Here is a 21,219-nt window from a genome sequence, read left to right as displayed (position 1 = left end):
GCACAGGATGGCAGAGACCTGCAGAGCCCAGAGAGTTGCTGGAGGACATGTGGAAGCCATTGTGCTGGTGGGAAGTGTAGGCGTGAGAATCTCCTGGGGATGCGTGGACGCCACTGACCGTCTGCTCCATCCGGTAGGAGTCCGTGAAGTGGAAGCAGCTCTGAAAGCTGCCTTGGAATTCTGGGACAAGGAGTAAAATAGAAGCCAGACTTGATAGAGCAGCGTTTCCAAGGCCATCACTATATCTAGACTCAGCCACTATTGTAAGACACTTTTGTAAGAACTTAAGTTACTAAGTTGGTCGCCATTGTCTCTGTTTTCACTCCGATTTAACCACAGGAGTCACAATAACGGGAACCTTTCCTGGATGTGTGACCACATTGGTGGTGAGAGTGCATGTGTTGATCTCCACAGAGAAAAACAGTGTTTAAAGCATGAAGGCAGTGACAGCCGAGCTCGCCATGTTCTCTCAGACAGCTGAACACAGGAACCACTGTTTTGTTGGATAATCCAGCAGGGGGAAAGGTTTCCGGCATGTGCATGCGGGTCGGATCTTCAGCAATCGTGCAGATAGCAATAAAGCTACACTAGGTACACCTGCATGGAAATCCAATACAAAGAAGCAGGATCAAAAAATCAACACATTATTCACTAATGACTATTATTATGTTTATTATTGTGGTTGTACTTTGTGCACCTCATCATCATGACAGCTGTTTCTCATGTTTGGGTTTCTCATGTAGCAAAATAATGTAGTCAAAATATTAGTTCTCAGGGCAGTTCGACAACATCGCAAACTGCAATCACAACAATGACAAACACCTGCAAACTGGCAGAAGAACAAATGGGACACCCTCCAGTTGTTTCTGATATAATACGTGTACGTATCATAGGAAAAGCTCAAAGGAACAATAATACTGTATTGAACCGAATATAAGACGGTATTAAAAGGTGTTTTTTTTCCCCAGAAAAAAGGCCGAACAATATAAGCATCTTATATTTGTGTTTACAGGCTTATATGTGCAAGCCAGCAGGTGGCACCAGAGTCAGAGCTTTTCTTCCTCTCACTCACACAAACCAGTGCCTTAAAGGACAGCTGCATGTTTTTTTTGGAATTCTGCCCATCATCCACAATCCTTATGTGAAACATGAACACATATTTCTTTCCCTTTTTTGTGTCTTCTAACGAGAGGTACCTATTCCAACTATAAAGCCCTCTAAAAAAACCCTTTAACAACGTTTTATTGTTTTATATACATGCTGTGATCATGCATTGGTACATTGATGATAACATGTAATACGAGTATCTTGCCGCATTTTGATGATTTAAAACATTACCAAAACTTCTTTCCTAGGTGCATTGATTAGACATAGCCCATAGGAGCTAACGCTACTTCCGTCAACCACAGCAGCATAGAAACAGTCATGACACTTACAATGTCCACTGTCATTGGGAGGGCTGTGTCTTCCCGTATAAGACCTGTGCTCCAGCCCTAAGGTAAAAAATGATGACAGCAAACGAGCATTTTGTTGAGTCTTTGTAGTGAAATTGAGAGCCAGTAGTATCCACTCTTCCGTCTGTCCCGTTGCTGTGGCTCAAGGCGTTCTGAGTGACGTTGAAACTAGCGGCTAGCGAGGTGTCGTGTTACTACGATAAATATTTTTCGTGTTAGCTGCTACAATAACAATATCGCTGTAGCTTGGTTAATATACAGGCCAGTTATGTAAATGAAATTCTGTTGACTTTTTTTTTAGGGCTTTTGTTAGGGCTTTAGCATCAAAATAGATACCTCCCATGACGTGCATTGTTAGCTGGCTCATACTAACTCATTTTCTCTCGTTAGAACGACCAGAAAAGGGAAACAAGGGTAACAGGGAGACCATAGTGGGTGAGTTACATTGTCCTTGTCCTGTGCAACCTAAAACAAACCTGGAGTTAACATGTGTTCTTCCTTATATCTTGAGCTTATTCTTTTTTATTATTATTTAAATATTTTTATTATTATTTTGTATTATTAACTGCATTAGCCTACATAGCCTAATGCAAAACATATTCTGAAAATGTTCAACGAAGTTTCAAGAGCTAGGAGGACAGCCTTGAAGAAAGGAGAGCGCAGGAAGAAAGGAAACAAGAAACAAAGGATGAGAAGAGTAAGTGTATCTCTCCATGTTTTTTTTGGGTCTCCCCAATCTAATGTGTTCAGTGTTCACACTTCTGTTTTTTTCTGTGCTATTGCAGCTGTACAAAGCAAGGCATGGTGTCCATAGAACTCAAGAGGCTGCAAGGAAAGAGCTGCAACTGAGCTTATGTTAGAGGAGGTGAACGCCATCTTGGATGGAAAGCCTGTGTGGGTCATCTGACCTCCACATCGTAGTAGCGAATTAACAGCACTGTGCGGGGTGCTGCAACGACTTGAAGGGGACCAAAAATATGTTGCATGTCATCACCAAAGAGTTGCACTAGATGCCTTCAACGATATGTAAATGTGTACATTTTAATAAGCTTCCACTTGGGCAGCGCTTTCTATCTTTCAAGGTCCTCAAAGTGCTGTTTTATTCTACTTTTATTCATGCATGTTTTTATACACTTTGCATCGCACTAGTGACCTGTAAGCAGAAAATAAATATTTTTGCCGTGATAGTGTGTCAGCTTTATTTGTAATGTTGGAAATGACAATGTCAATCATAATATAACTATCCACCCATCCATTTTCTATGCCGCTTCTCCTGTTTAGGGTCAGCCTATCTCAGCTGACTTCGGGCGAGAGGCGGGGTACACCCTGGACTGGTCACCAGCCAATGGCAGGGCACATACAGACAAACAACCATTCACACTCACATTCATACCTATGGACAATTTAGAGTCACCAATTAACCTAACATGCATGTTTTTGGAATGTGGGAGGAAACCGGAGTACCCGGAGAACATGCAAACTCCACACAGAAATGCCGCAGGGGAGAATCGAACCCAGGTCTTCCCAATCTCCAGACTGTGACTGTGTGGCCAACGTGCTAACCACTAGACCACCGTGCGGCCCTTAACCATAATATCAATAAATTACAAGTACATTAAATCATCCATCCATTTTCTATGCCGCTTACCCTATATTAAATCATACAAAATATAAATTAAAATTATAATAAGCTTAAAACATGCACATAATATAAGCCCCTCCCTACTTATTTGACCAATACCAGTGGGACCAGTGCGCCAAAACTACCAGTCCAGAGTAAAAGTGTTGCCCAAAGTGTGAAATGCTAATGTTCCCTTGGAAGGAACCAGGGAATTATTCTCCATGGCAACCTACCCCCCATGAAGCCCAAGGTGTGAATAGTTCCACACCTCTGCCAGCCCCAAAGATGGTATGTATACGGTACAGTGGTATACGATTGTATGCATTACAGCAGAGATATGCATAAATACCCCCACTTATGCCCAAATATGTGAGAAGGATGTGGCTGTATGCAGTGCCAGATACAGTTGTTTTTATGCAGTGGCAGTTAGAAAACAACACTAGATGAGTTCTGATGGTCATTTTAAGATAACGGTGAGCGATGAAACAGAATCATCAAACAACTGTCGAGCAGCTAGAAATCTACTGAAAAAGACAGGTCGTCTTATATGCAGGGTTTGGGTCAATACCATATTTTTGAAAAGTTTTTTTGCCAGTTGCAAAGCAATTTACATGAAAAAAACAGGATTTGGTAAGATAAAATACTTTGCTGACTGTGTCAATCACAACAGTGCGTTATTGTGCTCCTGCATGGCCTGTCACTCTCTTCATCATTTTCAGTTTTCAGTCTTACCGTTGCTGGGAGCCTGATGGTGGTGATAGTGAGCGTAGGGCTTATGCTGATTTTGGACATGATGCTTCTCCAGTGGAGGTGGAGGAGGAGTCCCTGTTCCCTTCATCCCTGGAGACAGGAGGGGACCTGACACGCTGGAGGACACACAGAGATTCAAGATATCAATCTATCACTCATTGAGTCCTTTCGGGATGACGAGATTACAGACCTCCATGCCGGTCGGTTAATTAATTAACCACGTGGTCTGACAAACTCTGAAGGAAGGATATGCTCGACACACTGCTCTCCAGTATTCAGGCTTTTGGCTTGTTTACGTGTGCCATCACTTCCTTATACAGCGCTGTATTACTGCTACTTCCCTAATCTTTCATGATTGCTCTAATTGTAGGTGGGGCATTCATTGGAAGCAGGCAATAATTGGAGAGAAGCTATTATTTCTGAAATTTGAAAAGTCATTATTGTATATATAACAAGTTCATGTTTTTACCTTAATAATGATTTGGAATGCATGAGAAAGTGGAAAGGAAAACGCTTTCTTTGAGAGCAGTTAATTTATTAACAATATATTGCACAACACAGCAGCAACAGAACCAATGCTGTATTTGCTTTAAAGAGTAAACTGCTCAGCCAGCGGGCATTAAAACTGCTGATGTGTTCACTGTAAACAACCGAATGGCAACATGCAACGTTTCATACAAACAGCTGAGGAACAGCGCAACCAACATTTTAAAGTGCATGCAGTGGTAAATAAAGCTGCTGCATGTAGCTACTTCCATCTTGTGGAGGTAACAAAACCTCCATCAGCAGGTTGCCTACAGCCACAGCTGTTAATGCCAATATTTTTTGGCAGAGTGATAGACTATTCCAGTGTTTTTTCTTACAGTTAGTTAGACCTTCCTGCAGCACCAAGCAGTCTGACATTTGGTTCCGAGCAAAATCCCACCAGCTGGTGTCAGATGTGGCGAACCACCCACAGAAATACACAAATGCCCCTCCATGCGTTCAGGTGAGCTTGTGCAGAAGCTTTCAGCCACATGCGACACCAAGTCTGCACTCCATCATGAGCATTGAACATGCATGTTGTCATTAAAAATACACGTATTTGTGTTTATCCAAGCCATGGCCGTAAAGTATTTACCGCATAGGGAATATGAATAAATATATGACCTCAGAGCAATGTAAAACCGGCTTATTTGTATTTAAGAAGAAAAGTTATGTTGTTTAACATCAGGAAAGAGCAGCGCCCGTCCAAATCTTGATAACCTATATAACCACCTATATAACCACCTAAAATTAAGCTGGCAAGTCACCTCCCGACATATTCAACAGCTACTTAGCGTGCTTTCATGCAGTGCAGATGAGGAATGCAGCGCATAAACTGCCGCCGCTGTGCTACTATTTGCTGAAGAAGCACATGGGTTTACAGAGCACTAAATGAACGCGATGACAGAGCACTGCAGGACACGGCCGAGAAGGGCCCTTAGGTGCCCCTGCTGCGCGCCACCCTGGCTTGGACCTCCTCTGTGACCTACTGCCGCATGCGTGACAGACTAGCTGGCAGAGATGCTGGTTAAGTCAGTGACGTTTAAGGAAAAGAGCGTAAAGCTGTCAAGCGCTGCTGCCAATTCTTGATTTATTCTACATTTCGGTGAGTAGAAACATACAGTGTTAGGGTTTATTTATGCCTGAAACATGCAGGAATGACATAAAACGCATCTTTGAGGCTTTTTTTTTTATTGCCTCGATAAGCTGAGATCATATTTTTTGAATTTCTGGTACGCCCTCTTGTGCCCCTGATGCATCATAAATTTCTGCAAAACCCTCATGAAATTCAGTGGACTTTTTTCAAAGGTCATCTAACGCAAAGATTTCAATCATAATAAAAGTAATGGTGCACCATAATCTCAGGAGGATTTAGTGGGAAATCCTAGAAAAAGTTCAGCACAATGTTACGTAAGATTATTTTACAAGAGCATCACCGCGCGGTCCTGCTGTAACATACTCCACCAACATGGGGCTATTATTTCATACTGTTTTGAAATGGATTTATTCATATTTGAATTCATTAATAATGATTTTGATCTGCTTCCCCCCAAATGTTTTCTACTAATTACGGTGCATTACTTTTTGTACACAATCCTACTAATTTCACGCATAACACTGATCTATTCAAATAATAATCAACGCCATTAATAACAACTGCATTCAAGAGAAAAAAGAGGGGGGTATAAAATGTGTTCATGACAGTAAAATGCAGTCTTAATCTTCAATTTGTAGATTAATCACAGTAAACCTGAATAAGGAACATAGTTCTTAGGGAATAGTCATTCAAGTGCATCTCATAATTACTTTTCAACAGTTAAGGTACTCGCTGGTATTGTACTTTTGTATTTTTCCTAATCCTAGAGCATGCTGAAAAAGAAGCCGCACTCACACTGCCCTACAGCACTCGTGCTTTGGCTCGTTTACATGTGCCATCACTTCATTTGCTTGTGTGTGAGCAATCACGTCAAGCCCAGGTCCACCTCTTTCAAGCGCTCTGGGACCAGGGAAGTGTACCACGCTTGAGTACGAGTGAAACGAACCGGACTTTAGGCGTCATGTGTGCCAAAGCATCACAGTTTGCCTATACTGTAGTGTGACTGTGCCTTAAGTTGTGCAGGCGAGGGGAGTGACTACAATTTAAAACCGGTTCAGGAGTTGTTTGACACTCATCAAGCCATTCATTTCAGTTGCTGTCAGCACGAAGTCAGGAAACAGCTATACTGTTCATATTTTTACAAGCTGTGCTTTTATGTGCAGCTAAAGTGAATCATAGCTGGCTAATCACTGCCAGCTGCCCTTCTCTTCCCCCTTTCCCCACCACTGCTTGCCTTACCCCTGCCCTGCTCGAGTCTATGGCTGGCATGCTAACTCAGGCTGCAGGAATGAGGGGAATCTTTCATACGCCACATCAGCATTTATCTTCACTGACCATCATGTACTTTGCTGTACCAGCCAGCTAAGCCCACCCACTCGTGTTCTGCTGCAATGACAGGACCACTTTGGTGGTTTGGAGTGCATTTTAAGGTGGGCTGTTGGCTAGGTGGCAAAACACAGCACTAATCATGAGCCTCGATCACACAGAAATTCAGCAAAATAGAACAACGTGGCATAGAATAATAACTAGAGGACGTCGGTGACAGTGTCTGGTGTGACGTATACATGTCAGAGAGCGACGATTGTTTTCATTGCAACAGGAAAGCAAGTGTCAGGGGTTAAACTAGACACAAGCAGTCTCCCGCCTGTTACGACTCATATATTATATCCAAAGGCGTCCATTTGCAGCCCGCAGCTTGTCTTCTATTGAGCCCTGGTCACCTATAACACAAAGCTGAGATGAAGGCTGTTTTTTACTGATCCTGACCTACATTGGATTAGTTTTACCATCTTTAATACACAAAAAGGTGAATAATAGAGGTGTCACAAGACAGTCAATTCACTTGGGAAGACGATGCACAAGATTAGGTCCACGAGAGCGAGACGGGACGAGATTTTAACATTAATTTAAAGAAAAGTACAATGATAAAAATCTGACAGGACAAACAAAACAGTGGAGGTGTGTTTTGAAATCTTTATTGTCCTACAAATTGAAGCTAAACAATATAATTGTCAACATTTTTTAAGACCAAATAAACCACTTATGTTATGATAATATATAATAATAATAATATCTAACAATACCTGTATATTATAGTAAAACAGTATTTCCTTTAATGTCATCTTTCACTCTGTAAAGTTGTGGAATTGCCGTTTGTGACATGTATTTTCTCACAGGCAATTTGTACTGATGTTTACATCATGTCTTGAAACGCTGGCTTTTCAACTGTATTAAAGAGCGCTATTTATTTTGTGATGATTTTCCGCACTCACCATTATGTGCTGGCTCTGCGTTTTGATGTGTAATTTTTAATGTGAAACATGGGTCGGGTGGACAAGTTTGAGGTGGGCAATTTCGTTTTGTTGCCTTTTATGTTGCTACCACTTTCGAATAAATTTGGCATACCGGCTCGTTCGTGTTGATGGGTTCACCTTGGTCATTTATAATATTCCCACACGGGGGCTGTGGCAATTGGCTTTGCAAGCATTTTTTCCCTTCCTAACTTCTACTACTTTACCTTGCATTGCTCCTCACAAATCGTCACTCTTTTGCTGTGTGTGTGTATGCTAGCGGCCCCGCTTCCCCCCACATAGACGAAGTGACTATATGAATGACAAGAGGTCTCACTCTGTTCACCGTTGTCCTATGGAACGCCGTTGCTCTATGAAGAGTGAACCCTGCCTGTTCGGAGGTGGGAGACGATAAAAACAAACATGCATGCACATGGCAATATATGGAGGCCAGCAAATTGATCTAGTTTATTTTCATTTATTGTGTGATTAATTAATTAATTAATTATCGCAAGACAGGTTTTTTTTTTAACAAGAAATCTTGTCACGTTATAGTCTTGCAAGATTTCACGACACCCCTAATGAATAACATCAAAATACTACCAATTTTTCTGTATGTGGCCCTCGTTGGAAAAAGTCTGGATACAACTGGTCTATAGTCACTGTTTCGTATGGGTGGACCTTATTATTGAAGAGCTGCTGTTATGGTATGTAAACATTCAGTAGCAACTGAAACAATGACAGAATGCCCCGTGGGATAGATTGTGGTTTTCTATGGCTATGCATTTCTTCTTTTACATTTAATACATATGGTGCTAAACAGCATATAGTGTGTGTGGCTCGCAATTTGGTCAATTTTTTTAATGGACTTATATGTGGAAATAAATTCTGCCTAGCGACAAGTGTTATGTAACCAGAATAAAAAATAATCCGTGTAATTCTGTTGATGTGTGGTTCTGTTTCTATTTTGAATTTCACATTTTTTGTGTTGTTTAGGATTACACTTGTCATTGGAAGACGTATTGGAACAAAAACGGACTTTGACTATCGATTAAATGGCAGTGGAGTCAATCTGGTGTCCAGAAGTGTTATTAAAGACGAAGTGACCATTAATCATTTTCCCTTCACCTGCCACTTGTTGTCCCACTTGGGAGCAAGTATTCAAACTCCACAGACACAATGTTCTCCAACCAACACCCTCCTTTTACACTACCACCATTAATTCCCTCTGATGGATGACTTGGGGGGGGGCTTCTTTGGCTCGGATCGGTGGGAACACTTCTGGTTCTGGTTAGCGAGCTGAAGCTCCGTTCGAGAGACAGAACACAGCATCCTGGCTAAATCTGAGCTAAAGCTATGCCAGCCCTTCAGGCTTCCAAGAAATGTTCTTTTTTGTAGGAGGGCTTTAAAAACTGTGAGTCCTGCAAAAAATCACTGCAATAAACAACGAGGATCCACTCTTAATCACCAGCTGTCTTACAGGAATTTACTAAAAATGTGCACACAGAAGACTGTTAAAGCAACAATATGTAATAATTATACTTTAAAACAACAGCTTCACGCTGGCTATAACAAGGAGAATAGTTTATTAGTCATTGCCAAGACAACCATTAATCATCTATTTTATTAGTCTAAGATATGGGTGTCCAAAGTCTGGCCCAGGGGGCAATTTTATTGGCCTGTAGCATATTCTTAAAATAATATGAACCATGAATCAGAACAATACAAAGAACTTTAGAAAAAAAAATCCATATGCACAAACTTTTAATATAGGTGGACCAGCCAGGACACCTTTCATGTTGTGCTAACTTTATTGTTGAAAGTTATGTCTGTTATGTGTATCTGTACACACTTTGATGTATAATAAAATGATCAGTGGCGCCCCTAAAGTAGAATTTTACTAGGGTAGCAAAATTAAAAATGTAATCTAAATTTTAGAAAAAATACGTCCCAAAACTTGCAAGGCGTCAGGAGAGATGTCCTAAAAATAACTGTTTGTTTTTTTTTGTGTCTTCAGTGAAGTGTTTTGTGTTTTGATGCTTTACAATAAAAGAGAGTGTATGCAGGTCGCTCCAAATAAAATTTTTTGAGACCAAAAAATATAAGAACACAAACAGATTGTACAAAAAAAGTCCATATTTTTCACAATTACAAATTAAACTGCATGAAAATAGGGTTGCCCCTCGTTTATTGCGGTTAATTGGTTCCAGACCCAACCGCTATAAGCAAATTTCCACAAAGTAGGGTTTCGTTTCATAGTTAGAGCATGGAGTACCTGCTTTTGACTTTCTAAATACGGGTTTTAACATTATTAGAGCCCAGTAGACATGAAATAACACCCCAATAGTCACTTTTACACTCCCATTATTTTTTTTCATATCACATTGCGCAGGCTACACGATCACTGCAACCTAGAGAGCTAACTAGTTAGCCTCTCCAATTTACTTATTCTTAACTTAAGAAAGTGTTAAGGACGAAGAAGCCAAAAACTTACCACTTCCACACAGAATGAGAGGAGATTCTTTTTTTCATTCAAACTCAACCATGGCATGTCGGCTTGGCTCTGGTGGCTCAGTAGCCAGTCTCCATGCAGTGTAAAAAGGTAACGTAACCTAACATCATGTCTCATAACATTATTGATGCCTAGTGACCACAATAGTACATATAACTTGTCATTCAAATTTTTTTTTTAAATAATATGACATAGTCAAACACGAAACAGTGATAATTAATTCATTAATTATTATTATTTTTTTTTAAAACGTGATGTAGTGAGGGATCGATATTCGAACCGCGATATAGCGAGAAACGACTGCAGTTGTACATTTTCATTCAGGGTTAATTTGTGTGAACATTTAGCATGTGAAAATGTTAGTTAATTAAACATTTTTCAATGAGAACTAACTGGAGGGTGAGGTTCTACTGTATTTAAAAAAAAAAAAGAGTTAGTATTCAGGTGACCGCTGTAAAAATGTTCAAGTCTAAAACGATAATGGGGTGGAAAAGAGACAGCCATGAAGGTGCCCCTTCACAGCAGGAACTCCTAATGTACTGAAGCTTGCCACTCTAATTCAATTAGCTTGCGTCAATCATTCCGGTGGTATCATGCTAATATTTGCTGAGGGGCTCTAATATCAATATGCAAGTAAAGCCCAGTAGGCGCTTCCCTCTGCGACTATAGAAGCACATATAGCCCCGGCAGTGAATGACAACATTTACCATACGTGTCCGCGCTCGGTAGCCACGGTCCAACAGCCGTCTATGTAAGAGAGGCCCCCGCACATGCTGCCGCTCGCTAAGCCATCTGCAAATGTATTTAAACTGGCATATTTTAATATTAGCCGGAGAAAAGTAACACAAAGTACGACTCTAAATGGGCCGTTTGAGCCAGGGTAAACACATTTAAGCTATGAGGTCAGAGGCTGCCACACCAGGGGCAGCTTAGCTTGATCATTTTTTGTCAAAATGTTTAATGTCCCTAGTAAGCCGTTTGGGAAAAACAAGTGCACCACTCATGTTGACTTTGGCAGACGGCTGTAGGCTTCAGCCTTTCAGTAAATGTAAGTAGACGTTTCATGCCCCCCCTGCCACTCAACGTCACTGCTCACCCCACCTTCGGTCCTTTTATAATCAACTGATACTGTGTGTCTTTGGGTCTTGATTTGATGACGCCTGGAAATTTGGAAATTGTTGATGTTGTCGTCACCTCAGGAAAGCAAAGATGAACATCTAATACAGGGGTGTCTAAATGTTTTCCAGATATTTGGTATTTGATATTTGGTAAAGCAACACATGTAGATATCCTAAGTTATAGGTATATATATACACATATATATATACAGTATATACATTTTAAACATCTCAGCTTTGTGATATTATAGGTGAAAAAGCCTATTATTAGCATCAACTTCAGTCTTTGCTCTTGTTTTCCATTTTTTATTTTGCAAATATTTCAAGTTTATTCTTAAATAATCTTCATAAATGTTCCTCTAATAGTATGAATTTATTCCCATAATATTTTTACTTTACTCCCATAATATCATCGGTGTATGTGTATCTATATGTACTGTATATATGTGTGTATATATACTCCTGATCAAAATCTTAAGACCAGTTGAAAAATTGCTAGAATTTGCATTTTGCACATTTGGATCTTAATGAGGTTTTAAGTAGAGCTACAATATGCAAAAACAAGAAGGGGGAGTGAGACAAAAAGCATTTGGAGCTTGTAATTTAAACAACAAAAAAAAAAATGAAATAGGTTGTTTATCAGCTGATCAAAAGTTTAAGGCCACAGTCTATAAAAGCCAAAATCTGCTCAATATTTTCATTTTCTGTCAGGCATTCACACTGTCATGCCCTCCTGATGGCTAAAGCTAAGAAGCTTTCTCTTTTTGAATGTGGACGGATTGTCAAGCTGCATAAGCAAGGCCTCTCGCAGCGTGCCATTGCTGCTGAGGTTGGGAGCAGTAAATCTGTCATTCAATTTTTTTTTAAAGATCCTGAGCATTATGGAACAAAAAAGTCAAGTGGTAGACGCCAAAAAAATCACACCCGCGCTGAGCCGGTGGATCCAATTGGCTGTCCATCAAGACACAGGGTGGTCTTCCACCCACATTAAGGCCCTTACTGGTGCTGACTGCAGCGCAACAACCATCAGACGGCATCTGCGGGAAAAGGGTTTAAAAAAACGAAAACAAATTCAAAGACATAGCTCCTTCAACGCCATGAAACTGCCCGTTTAGACTTTGCCAGGGAGCGTCAAACATGGGACATTGAAAGGTGGAAAAAAGTTTTATTCTCTGATGAGAAAAAATGTAACCTTGACAGTCCAGATGGCTTCCAACGTTGCTGGCATGACAAAGAGATCCCACCTGAGATGTTTTCTACCTGGCACAGTGGAGGAGGGTCCATCATGGACTGGGGTGCTTTTTCATTCAGTGGAACACTGGAGCTTCAGGTGGTGCAGGGTCGTCAAACGGCGGATGCGTATGTGCAGATGTTGCAGCCCGCATCCCTCATGACTGAGGGCCCTCGTCTGTGTGGTAGCAGCTGGGTTTTTCAACAGGACAACGCTGCAGTTCACAATGCTCGCTTGACCAAGGACTTCTTCAGGGAGAATAACATCACTCTTTTGGACCACCCTGCATGTTCCCCTCATTTAAATGCCATAGAGAACATTTGGGGATGGATGGCAAGGGAAGTTTATAAAAATGGCCATCAGTTCCAGACAGTTGATGCCCTTGGTGAAGCCATCTTCACGAAGGAGCAATGTTCCCACTAGCCTCCTGGAAACACTCACATCAAACATGCCCAAAGCAATTTTTGAAGTGATTAACAAGAACGGTGGAGCTACTCATTACAGAGTCCTACTGAGAACATTTTTTATTCTGGTTTGGAGAGTTTTTGGTTATTTTTTGAGCGATGGTCTTAAACTTTTGATCAGCTGATAAACAGCATATTTCAGTTTAATTGTTGTTTTCAATAAATTACTTTTTCAAAGTGCTTTTTGTCTCACTCCCCCTTCTTGTTTTTGCATATTGTAGCTCTACTTAAAACCTCATTAAGATCCAAATGTGCAAAATGTAAATTTTAGCAATTTTTCAACTGGTCTTTAGATTTTGATCAGCTGCAGGTCATTGAGGGAAGCATGAATTGTACTTCAGCAAAAACTGGACCGCCTGGTAGTCTTCCAACATAATAAGGAGCCCAAACACACCTCTAAGATGACAAGTGCCTTGCTGAGGCGTGGCCAAGTATTTCTCCTACAGACCTGAACCCAACTGAGCACCTGTGGAACATCATCAAGTGGAAGGAATAAAAGTGGAGGAGCGCAAGGTGTTTAACTGATGTCAGCATGGAGGAGTGGAAGAGGATTCCATTCCATTCCATTCCAACAACCTGTGCAACTCTGGTGAGGATTAAGACAACAATGGTGCTCACACTAAATAGTCACACTTTGGACACAATTTGGACATGTTCATTGTGAGAGGTACTGACTTGCGTTACAGACTGTTCAATGACTCTTTCAGTGAGTCTTGTTCTTCAATTACTGGCATCTTTGGTCGTTTCCTTACAACATATCAGCAACTTCCTCCGTCAACTCTTTCTCATTGTTATTAAACTACTTTCTTTCCTCTATCTTGTATTTGAGCACGTTGTTTTGGATAGCAAACGCCGTGCCTCGTGGCGACACTCCGGCTCTGTAACCGTGCTGTGCTGGCTCTCTGAGGAAATCAACATTAATAGGAAACATTCTGCGCCTCACATACACATACACAGATACAAAAAGTAGTCTGTCAATAACAAGGTAAGCAAAATGAGAAATAATAAATGAGAAACAAGCCTGATCAGAACATGCATCTCTCTGCCAAAGAAGTGCCAATACCGGATTTCCCGTCTAAAGTATCCCTCAGGCATGAAATCTCAATGATGCAGAAAATAAGCATTTTCTTCTGCGATTGCGTGATTGAACACGGCTGGTTGTTTGTTTTTCGATGAAAGCTCAGTATGAAGTAAATGAGGTGTAAATTACAACAAGCCTATGATGGTATAAGTTGACTGAGATTTTTGGCTTGTCCTCGGAGGATCCTCCCAGTGTAATAATGTTTAGCAAAAAGATGACCCCCCTCGTGCACGCCATCATTAACACATGAATCACATCCAGCAAGGAAGAAGTTTGTTCATCGTTCTGTTGCACCCAGTGGAGACCGGGGACCTTATGAACACCAACACCGCTGCCAGAAATAGAGCAAGTGATGTGTCACGTTGACCTCGCGGTGACCAGCCACGGCCCCTCATCCCCATGGGGATTGGAGCATTTTCGGGGATGTGGACTCATTTCCAGTTAAGACTGGCCAAATGGGTTTTGTCAGCGGGGTCGAGAGGTTTAACCTAACATCCTCAGAACGGGATCGCCCTGCGGTTCTGCTGGGATACAGGATGAGAAATCTGTGAAAAACACACACTCTCCACGGGACAATATTGTGTGAGGACCATAATATTATCAGTGTGATTCATATATTTATAAAGTCCAACACACCTCTTTGTAAAGTAATCAAGATACTCTTACAGAGAATGTGTAAAGCACCTTCTCCGCTGCAGAGTACCTACATGGCTCTACTCAATGTTGATGCTTTTCTGTTGGCAAAAGTAGGTACTAAGCATACCGAGAAGGCATCATATGGGTAGGGCTGGGCATCGTTTGAATTTGAACGATTACAGTTCCGGTTCTGATTTCTCTTTTCGATTCCATTTCTAATGTTTCTCAATCCCGATGCTTTTAACACGCAGGGTCATAAAAGTTTGCATGGTTTAAATGAGGGCTACTAACCAGAGTTCTTTTTGGATGAAATGTCTGAACTTCCCAATGATTTTTTTTTTATGATAATTGATGATTTTGATATTAATGATATTAATGATTAATGATATTGACTTTTGATCAACTTTACTATGAATTTATCACTGATCTATTTTGACAGGAGTACGCTTTCACAAAAGATGTTTACTTTTGAAAAGCTCATGAAAAACCATTTCCACATATGCTGTTGTTTATGTGTTAGTGAGTGTGTGATGCTGCAGGCACTTAAACATGCACTAAACCGGGTGCAGAATATCAAACAACTTGTAAAAGGTTTGTCTTGTTAGCACTAGTATACTTTGCTGCCTCATTGTTGGTGTTAGCTATTTTTTTATCGCACCCTTATTTTGTTAACACAGTAAACAGCATGTAGTGCAAAGCGCTCTTATTTTGAAGGCCAGACGTGTGTTGTGTGAGTTCATAAGGTGTCTTGACTTTTGCTAAAAGAGACATAAACATGAATAAACTTGCACCCTGCAGCCGTACTTCCCATCCTTTATTTACACCGAACTTCCACAACATCAGTGGGAATCCTGAAACCCTTGATTACATTGGCATGAAACAGATGTCATTTATTGTTTGACTTTGACTGTGATTCGTACTGTTTGGAGGAAGTCTGACGTAGCGTGTCAAAGACGGGGCACGCTGTTACAGTATTTCTAATTAATAATGTTGGTCGTGTGCCCTCCTTTGCATGATTGTGTTGCAAATGTTGCACTGAAACTCAAAATTTAAAAATTTTAACGATCCCAGGAGAATCAGAGTGTTAGTCCCGGTTCCCATCGATGCTCGGGACTCGATGCCTAACCTTACATATGGGTGATGCTCAATGGTTGAGCAAGTTTGTCAACACTGCAACATTTGTGCACATTTGATAACAGCAATAAATAAAAACACTCGTCTAATCTGCCCCTGTCACAATTCAACCAGTCGCGTCACACTGAGTCTCAGTGCTGTTAGAGGGGTTTTTTTTCCTTGCCTCTGTCGCCAAAATGCTTTAAAACATGTGTAAAAGTGTTTTGAGATCAGTTCTGTCCATAGCTTTGTACGCCGCAGTATTATACTCTACACTCTCCACTTAGCTGCAGAGTTGTTTTTTTATTAAACTTGACTTGACATGCGAATGTTAGCTTGTCAAGTAGCTGTGCATTAGCTGTGGATGCTGCAGTATTACACTCCACAGTCTCCACTTTGCTGCTGCCCTCAGTCTCCTCTTGAACAAAAGGAATCATCTCTGCCTTGAACAGAAGCAATTACAGGAAACCATCGTTCTCCTCCATCGTTTCTTGTTAGTATATCTTGTTAGAACTGATGTGTTCAAGGCATTGTGTTTTTTTCAGTTTTCTGCTGTACTATTTTGAAGAGGGAACCAATTGCCACAAACTCAGGTATCATCAATGACCTCTGATAATAAACGGACAAAAAATCTGCAGATATCTATATGACAGGAGTTTAGTGCCTACCAATGCATAACAGCGACTCATCAAGCAGTAGGACTCACCTGTCTCTGGGACCCTCCATGGCGGCCATCGGGGACAGGTGATGCGGGCTGTTGAGGTCTCGGTGCTGTCGGGAGGGCAGGTCAGCGGCGGGGGCAGGGTTGGCGGTGGGGGAGAGCAGCTCCACTGAGGAGCTGTGGTGGGGGGTGCCGGAGCCAGCGTACAAGCCTTGAAAGACAAACAAAAGTTAATTCGGCTTAAATGTGCCAAATGTGCTCAAAGGCGCCGTGTTCGGTCTTTTCTTTCATTTGATGGCAACAGTGCTTTTGTTTTGACAACCTTCATCCAATCAGATGAAATGTTCTCTTATTTGTGCTGTTTGTAATTTAAGGTACGCTATTTGGACCGCCACAGGGGCCATGCTTTCAGCTGCTTGTCGTTATTATGCCATAATAAACTAAAATGTTACATGTGCGCCAACGGTAGAACATTGGAAGGGGGGGGGGGGGGGGGGGGGGGGGGGGGGGGTGTGTGTTATTTGATCGCTTTTGTATTTAGTTTTTCTTGGTGTTTCTGTTGATGTTGACTTCTCTAATGAGGATATGTAGGTGCTTAATATAATGCTAATAAATTTATACGTACTGTACACCATTTAATGACATCCAACACAAGAGCATCTGCCTTTACAAAGATAAGATAATGACTTTGATTGACACTGTCAGAGAAGTATTAATATCAATATACTGATTTTTTATTTCTAATTATAGTTACGTTCATACTACAGGATATATCGGATTAGGGTTGGGCATCGAGTCTCCAGCATCGATGAATTGAGACTAACATTCCAATTCTCCCGGGATCGTTCAGATTTTTTTACTTCGATTCCTAGTTTTCTTTGTCCGCCGACCGGAAGAAATAGCCACAAACATCAATGAAGAAGAAGCCGGCAAGCACCAACGAAGAAGAAGCGGCTGCAAAGTTTGGCTTAACTTAATAAAAAAAGAGCGGTCGGCTCAGTGCAACATTTGCAACACTATGATATCATGCAAAGGAGGGCACACGACCAACATGGTTAAACACCTTCAGATTGATGGTGTCAAAATAACATAGTGCCCCGTCTGATGCATCTGTTGGACTTCCTCTAAGCAGTAATAATCACAGAAGTCAACAATAAATGATGTCTGTCTCATGCCAATGTAACTCAGGGTTTCAGGATGCCCACTGATGTCGGGGAAGTTTGGCGTACAGGACAGGAACTACAGCTGTAGGATGCAAGTTTATTTATGTTTATCCAGTTTATTTGCGTGTGTCTTTTAGCAAAAGTCAAGAGACCTTCTAATCCCACACAACACACTTCCGGCTTTCAAAAGAAGACCGATGTGCACTTCATCCTGTTTACTGTGTTAACAAAATAAGGGTGTCATAAAAATAGCTTACACCAACAATGAGGCAGCAAACTATACTAGCTAATATGGTAGCACAAGACTCATGCCTCAAGTTGTTTGATATTCTGCACCCATGTTAGTGCATGTTTAAGTGCCTGCAGCATCTCACCATCACTAAGACATAAACAACAGCATATGTGGAAATGTTTTTCCATGAGCTTTTCAAAAGTGAACATCTTGTGTGAAAGTGTACAACTTTACTATACATAGTAAAGTTAATAAATAAACATTAAACATTTGATGCCGAAATTCAGACATTTCATCCAAAAAGAACTTTGGTTAGCGCGCTCATTTAAACCATGCAAACTTTTATGACCCTGCCAATTAAAAGCATCAGAATCGAGAATCGTTAGGAGCCAGAATCAAAACGAGGAATCTGAATCTGAATCATTCCAATTCAAACAATGCCCAACCCTATATGGAACACTGATTACTATTTATGTCACTGTACTTACAATGTTTACACTTTTGTAGCACACTCGTCCATATTTGTTAACTTTTTTTAATATATATACATGCTTGTAAAGGTGGTCCTCGTGTTACGTACGTGTTTCGTTCCTAGACTGTGATGTAAGCCGACTTTTGGTTTAAGCCGAATCTTACACCTGAATTACCTCCAAACTCCAAAAGTCATTCACACTGTACAATGAACACATGAATGACATAAAATACAGCAATAGAACACTAACTACGAGAATGAAATGAAATGAATGATGTTTTGTGATTTCAAAACATTCAATTGAACTCAGAGAACGTAGTGTGCACACAATGTAACTAAAATTGAATTGCAAGACTATATGCAAATGAGCTGACCTCTGCCTTGACATACAGTGTGAGTTTCAGAGTATTTGCATGTTATTTGTCAGTTTTTTAATCAAAATTCTGACAGTAACAAAAGTGACAATGATTGTAAATCAGAAATATGGCGTAATGTCCATGATACGTGTTACCTTGAGGATTTCTACTGATTTATTACTTCTAATCAATACACTTTAGCAAACTGTGTTTTTACATCATGCTTCCGCAGAAAGTGAAGTGTGTTACTGCAGTGCAAACTAACAACGTTTCATGTTTTATGATAAGGACCCCAAACACACCTCCAAGATGACCATTGCCTTGCTAAAGAAGGTGATGGTAAACGTGATGGACCTACACCCTATTGAGCATGTGTGGGGTATCCTCACATGGAAGGTGGAGGAGTGCAAGGCCTCCATGATGTCATCACGGAGGCCTGAAAGAGGATTCCAGCGGCAACCTGTGATGTGAACTATATGCCCAAGAGAGTTAAGGCAGTGTTGGTTGGAAAATAATGGTATCCACACTAAATATTCACAATTTGGACATTTCAGGGGTGTACTTGCCAGCAGTTTGGACATTGATGGCTGTGTGTTGTTATTTTGAGAAGACAGTACATTTACACTGTTATCCAAGCTGTACACTGACTACTTTACATTGTATCAAAGTGTCGTTTCTTTAGTGTTGTCCCATGAAAAGATATTCTAAAATATTTGCAGAAATGTGAGGGGTGTACTCACTATTGTGAGATATATATACTGCTCAAAAAAATTAAAGGAACACTTCTAACACTTCTGACGTTGTCAGGCATGTGTACAAGCACGTGGGGGCCACACAAACTACTGAGAATCATTTTTGAGTTGCTACAATGACATTTGAGCAAAATAGACCAGTGTGCTGCATCATTTTTTCACTTTCATTTTTGGGGTGTCTTTGATTTCCCCCCTCTATAGGGTGATCATTTTCATTTCTATCAAATTATGTGGCATCATTTTGTTACTAATACATCACCCACTTATTATCAGGAAAGATATTCAAGATCATTTTTCCCCCAGTTTAGATCTGATGTGTTTTCGAAGTGTTCCTTTAATTTTTTTGAGCAGTGTATATATATATGTATGTATTTTACAAACATATTTAAAATAATAATTTAGTTGGAAAAATATTCCATCTAGGTATATATATTTTTTAATTATTTTCCACTATTTTTTTTGCATTAGTACTATTGCTCCGAATTTAACTTTAAGATATTTTTGAAGCATCACCTTTTATACCTCTCTAGTATATATAATATTAATAACATATACACTAGGTCCCCAACTTACGAACACCCGACTAGCGAACACTCGCGGATACGAACACAAGCCGACTGGTCTATATTTTATTTTATTTTGCCTTGTAGTCGCTCAATCAGTATTTATACTGCTACTGTACATGCTTGACCAGTAGAGGGCACTGTGACACTGCTAATGCAGCCTTAGAGCTAATGAGACCAACAGAGGAAGAGTTAGACGCTGGGGAGATACAGTGTAAAGCTAAATGGAAAGCTAAATTATACAACCCCGACAGAGCGTGTGATTAAAGTTTATGAAGAGTTAATAGGCCTGCTTAATTCTACACCACCCACAGAACACTACCTCTTTTAGAAGAGTCTAACGACGACAACGATTTGTCCTTTTTTTCAATAACTCCTCCTCCAACTCTACCACAACGACGTATGCTGGACCACTCCTCTTCTAAGGTAAATAACATTTATCATTACGTATTATTATATCATTTTTATTATTGTTTTTTTCATTAATTATCCTTGTTTAATATTACTCCTGCATCCAAACTCATATTTACATACATACACATATACTGTATATGTATACATGTACATGTAGTACCTATATCATTGGTAATATTACCTTTTCCCCTACTTAAGAACAATTCGACATAAGAACGGTCATCTGGAACCAATTGTGTTCGTAAGTTGGGGACCTAGTATATAATAATAATAATAATAATAATACGTCTGTGTAGGCTCTCAGTCGTACAGGAGTTGTCCATCGAGGAAAAATTAGTGCATCCTAAAGACAAGGCTCCAAACCAGAAACAGAGCAATGTGGTCTATTCCATCCACTGTAAAGATGAGGAATGCAAAGAGCACTACATTGGGGAAACTAAGCAAATGCTCCAAAAAAGGCTTTATCAACATCGCAGGGACAATGCTAGTGGTCCTCAATCAGCAGTACATCTACACCTGAAAGCTACCAATCACTCTTTTCAGGACAGCGAGGTAAAGATTTTGGCCAAAGAAAACAGATGGTTTGAAAGAGGAGTAAAGGAAGCTATTTTTGTCAAACAACAGAACCCATCATTGAACCGGAATGGTGGTTTGAGGTTTAATTTGGACCCTGTGTTCAGCAGGTTACTGAGACCTAAACCCACAGCTCTTAGT

At 40.5% G+C, this 21,219-nt stretch overlaps 1 protein-coding gene across 3 annotated transcripts in view; it reads right to left on the bottom strand.

Annotated features, from left to right (window-relative positions):
- Positions 1-21,219, bottom strand: part of LOC129189262 (zinc finger protein GLIS1) — a 120,821-nt gene that overhangs the window by 997 nt on the left and 98,605 nt on the right. For all 3 annotated transcript variants that reach the window (XM_054790773.1, XM_054790774.1, XM_054790775.1), the window contains 3 exons: positions 16,599-16,764; positions 3,808-3,941; positions 19-180 (listed from right to left, as the gene is read on the bottom strand). In XM_054790773.1, coding sequence (XP_054646748.1) covers positions 19-180; positions 3,808-3,941; positions 16,599-16,764 — 462 coding nt within the window. The remainder of the gene's footprint in view (positions 1-18; positions 181-3,807; positions 3,942-16,598; positions 16,765-21,219) is intronic.

The sequence above is a fragment of the Dunckerocampus dactyliophorus genome, chromosome 10 (assembly GCF_027744805.1).
Source record: "Dunckerocampus dactyliophorus isolate RoL2022-P2 chromosome 10, RoL_Ddac_1.1, whole genome shotgun sequence".
NCBI classification, from domain to species: domain Eukaryota; kingdom Metazoa; phylum Chordata; class Actinopteri; order Syngnathiformes; family Syngnathidae; genus Dunckerocampus; species Dunckerocampus dactyliophorus.
This window is presented reverse-complemented; position numbering and strand designations above follow the sequence as displayed.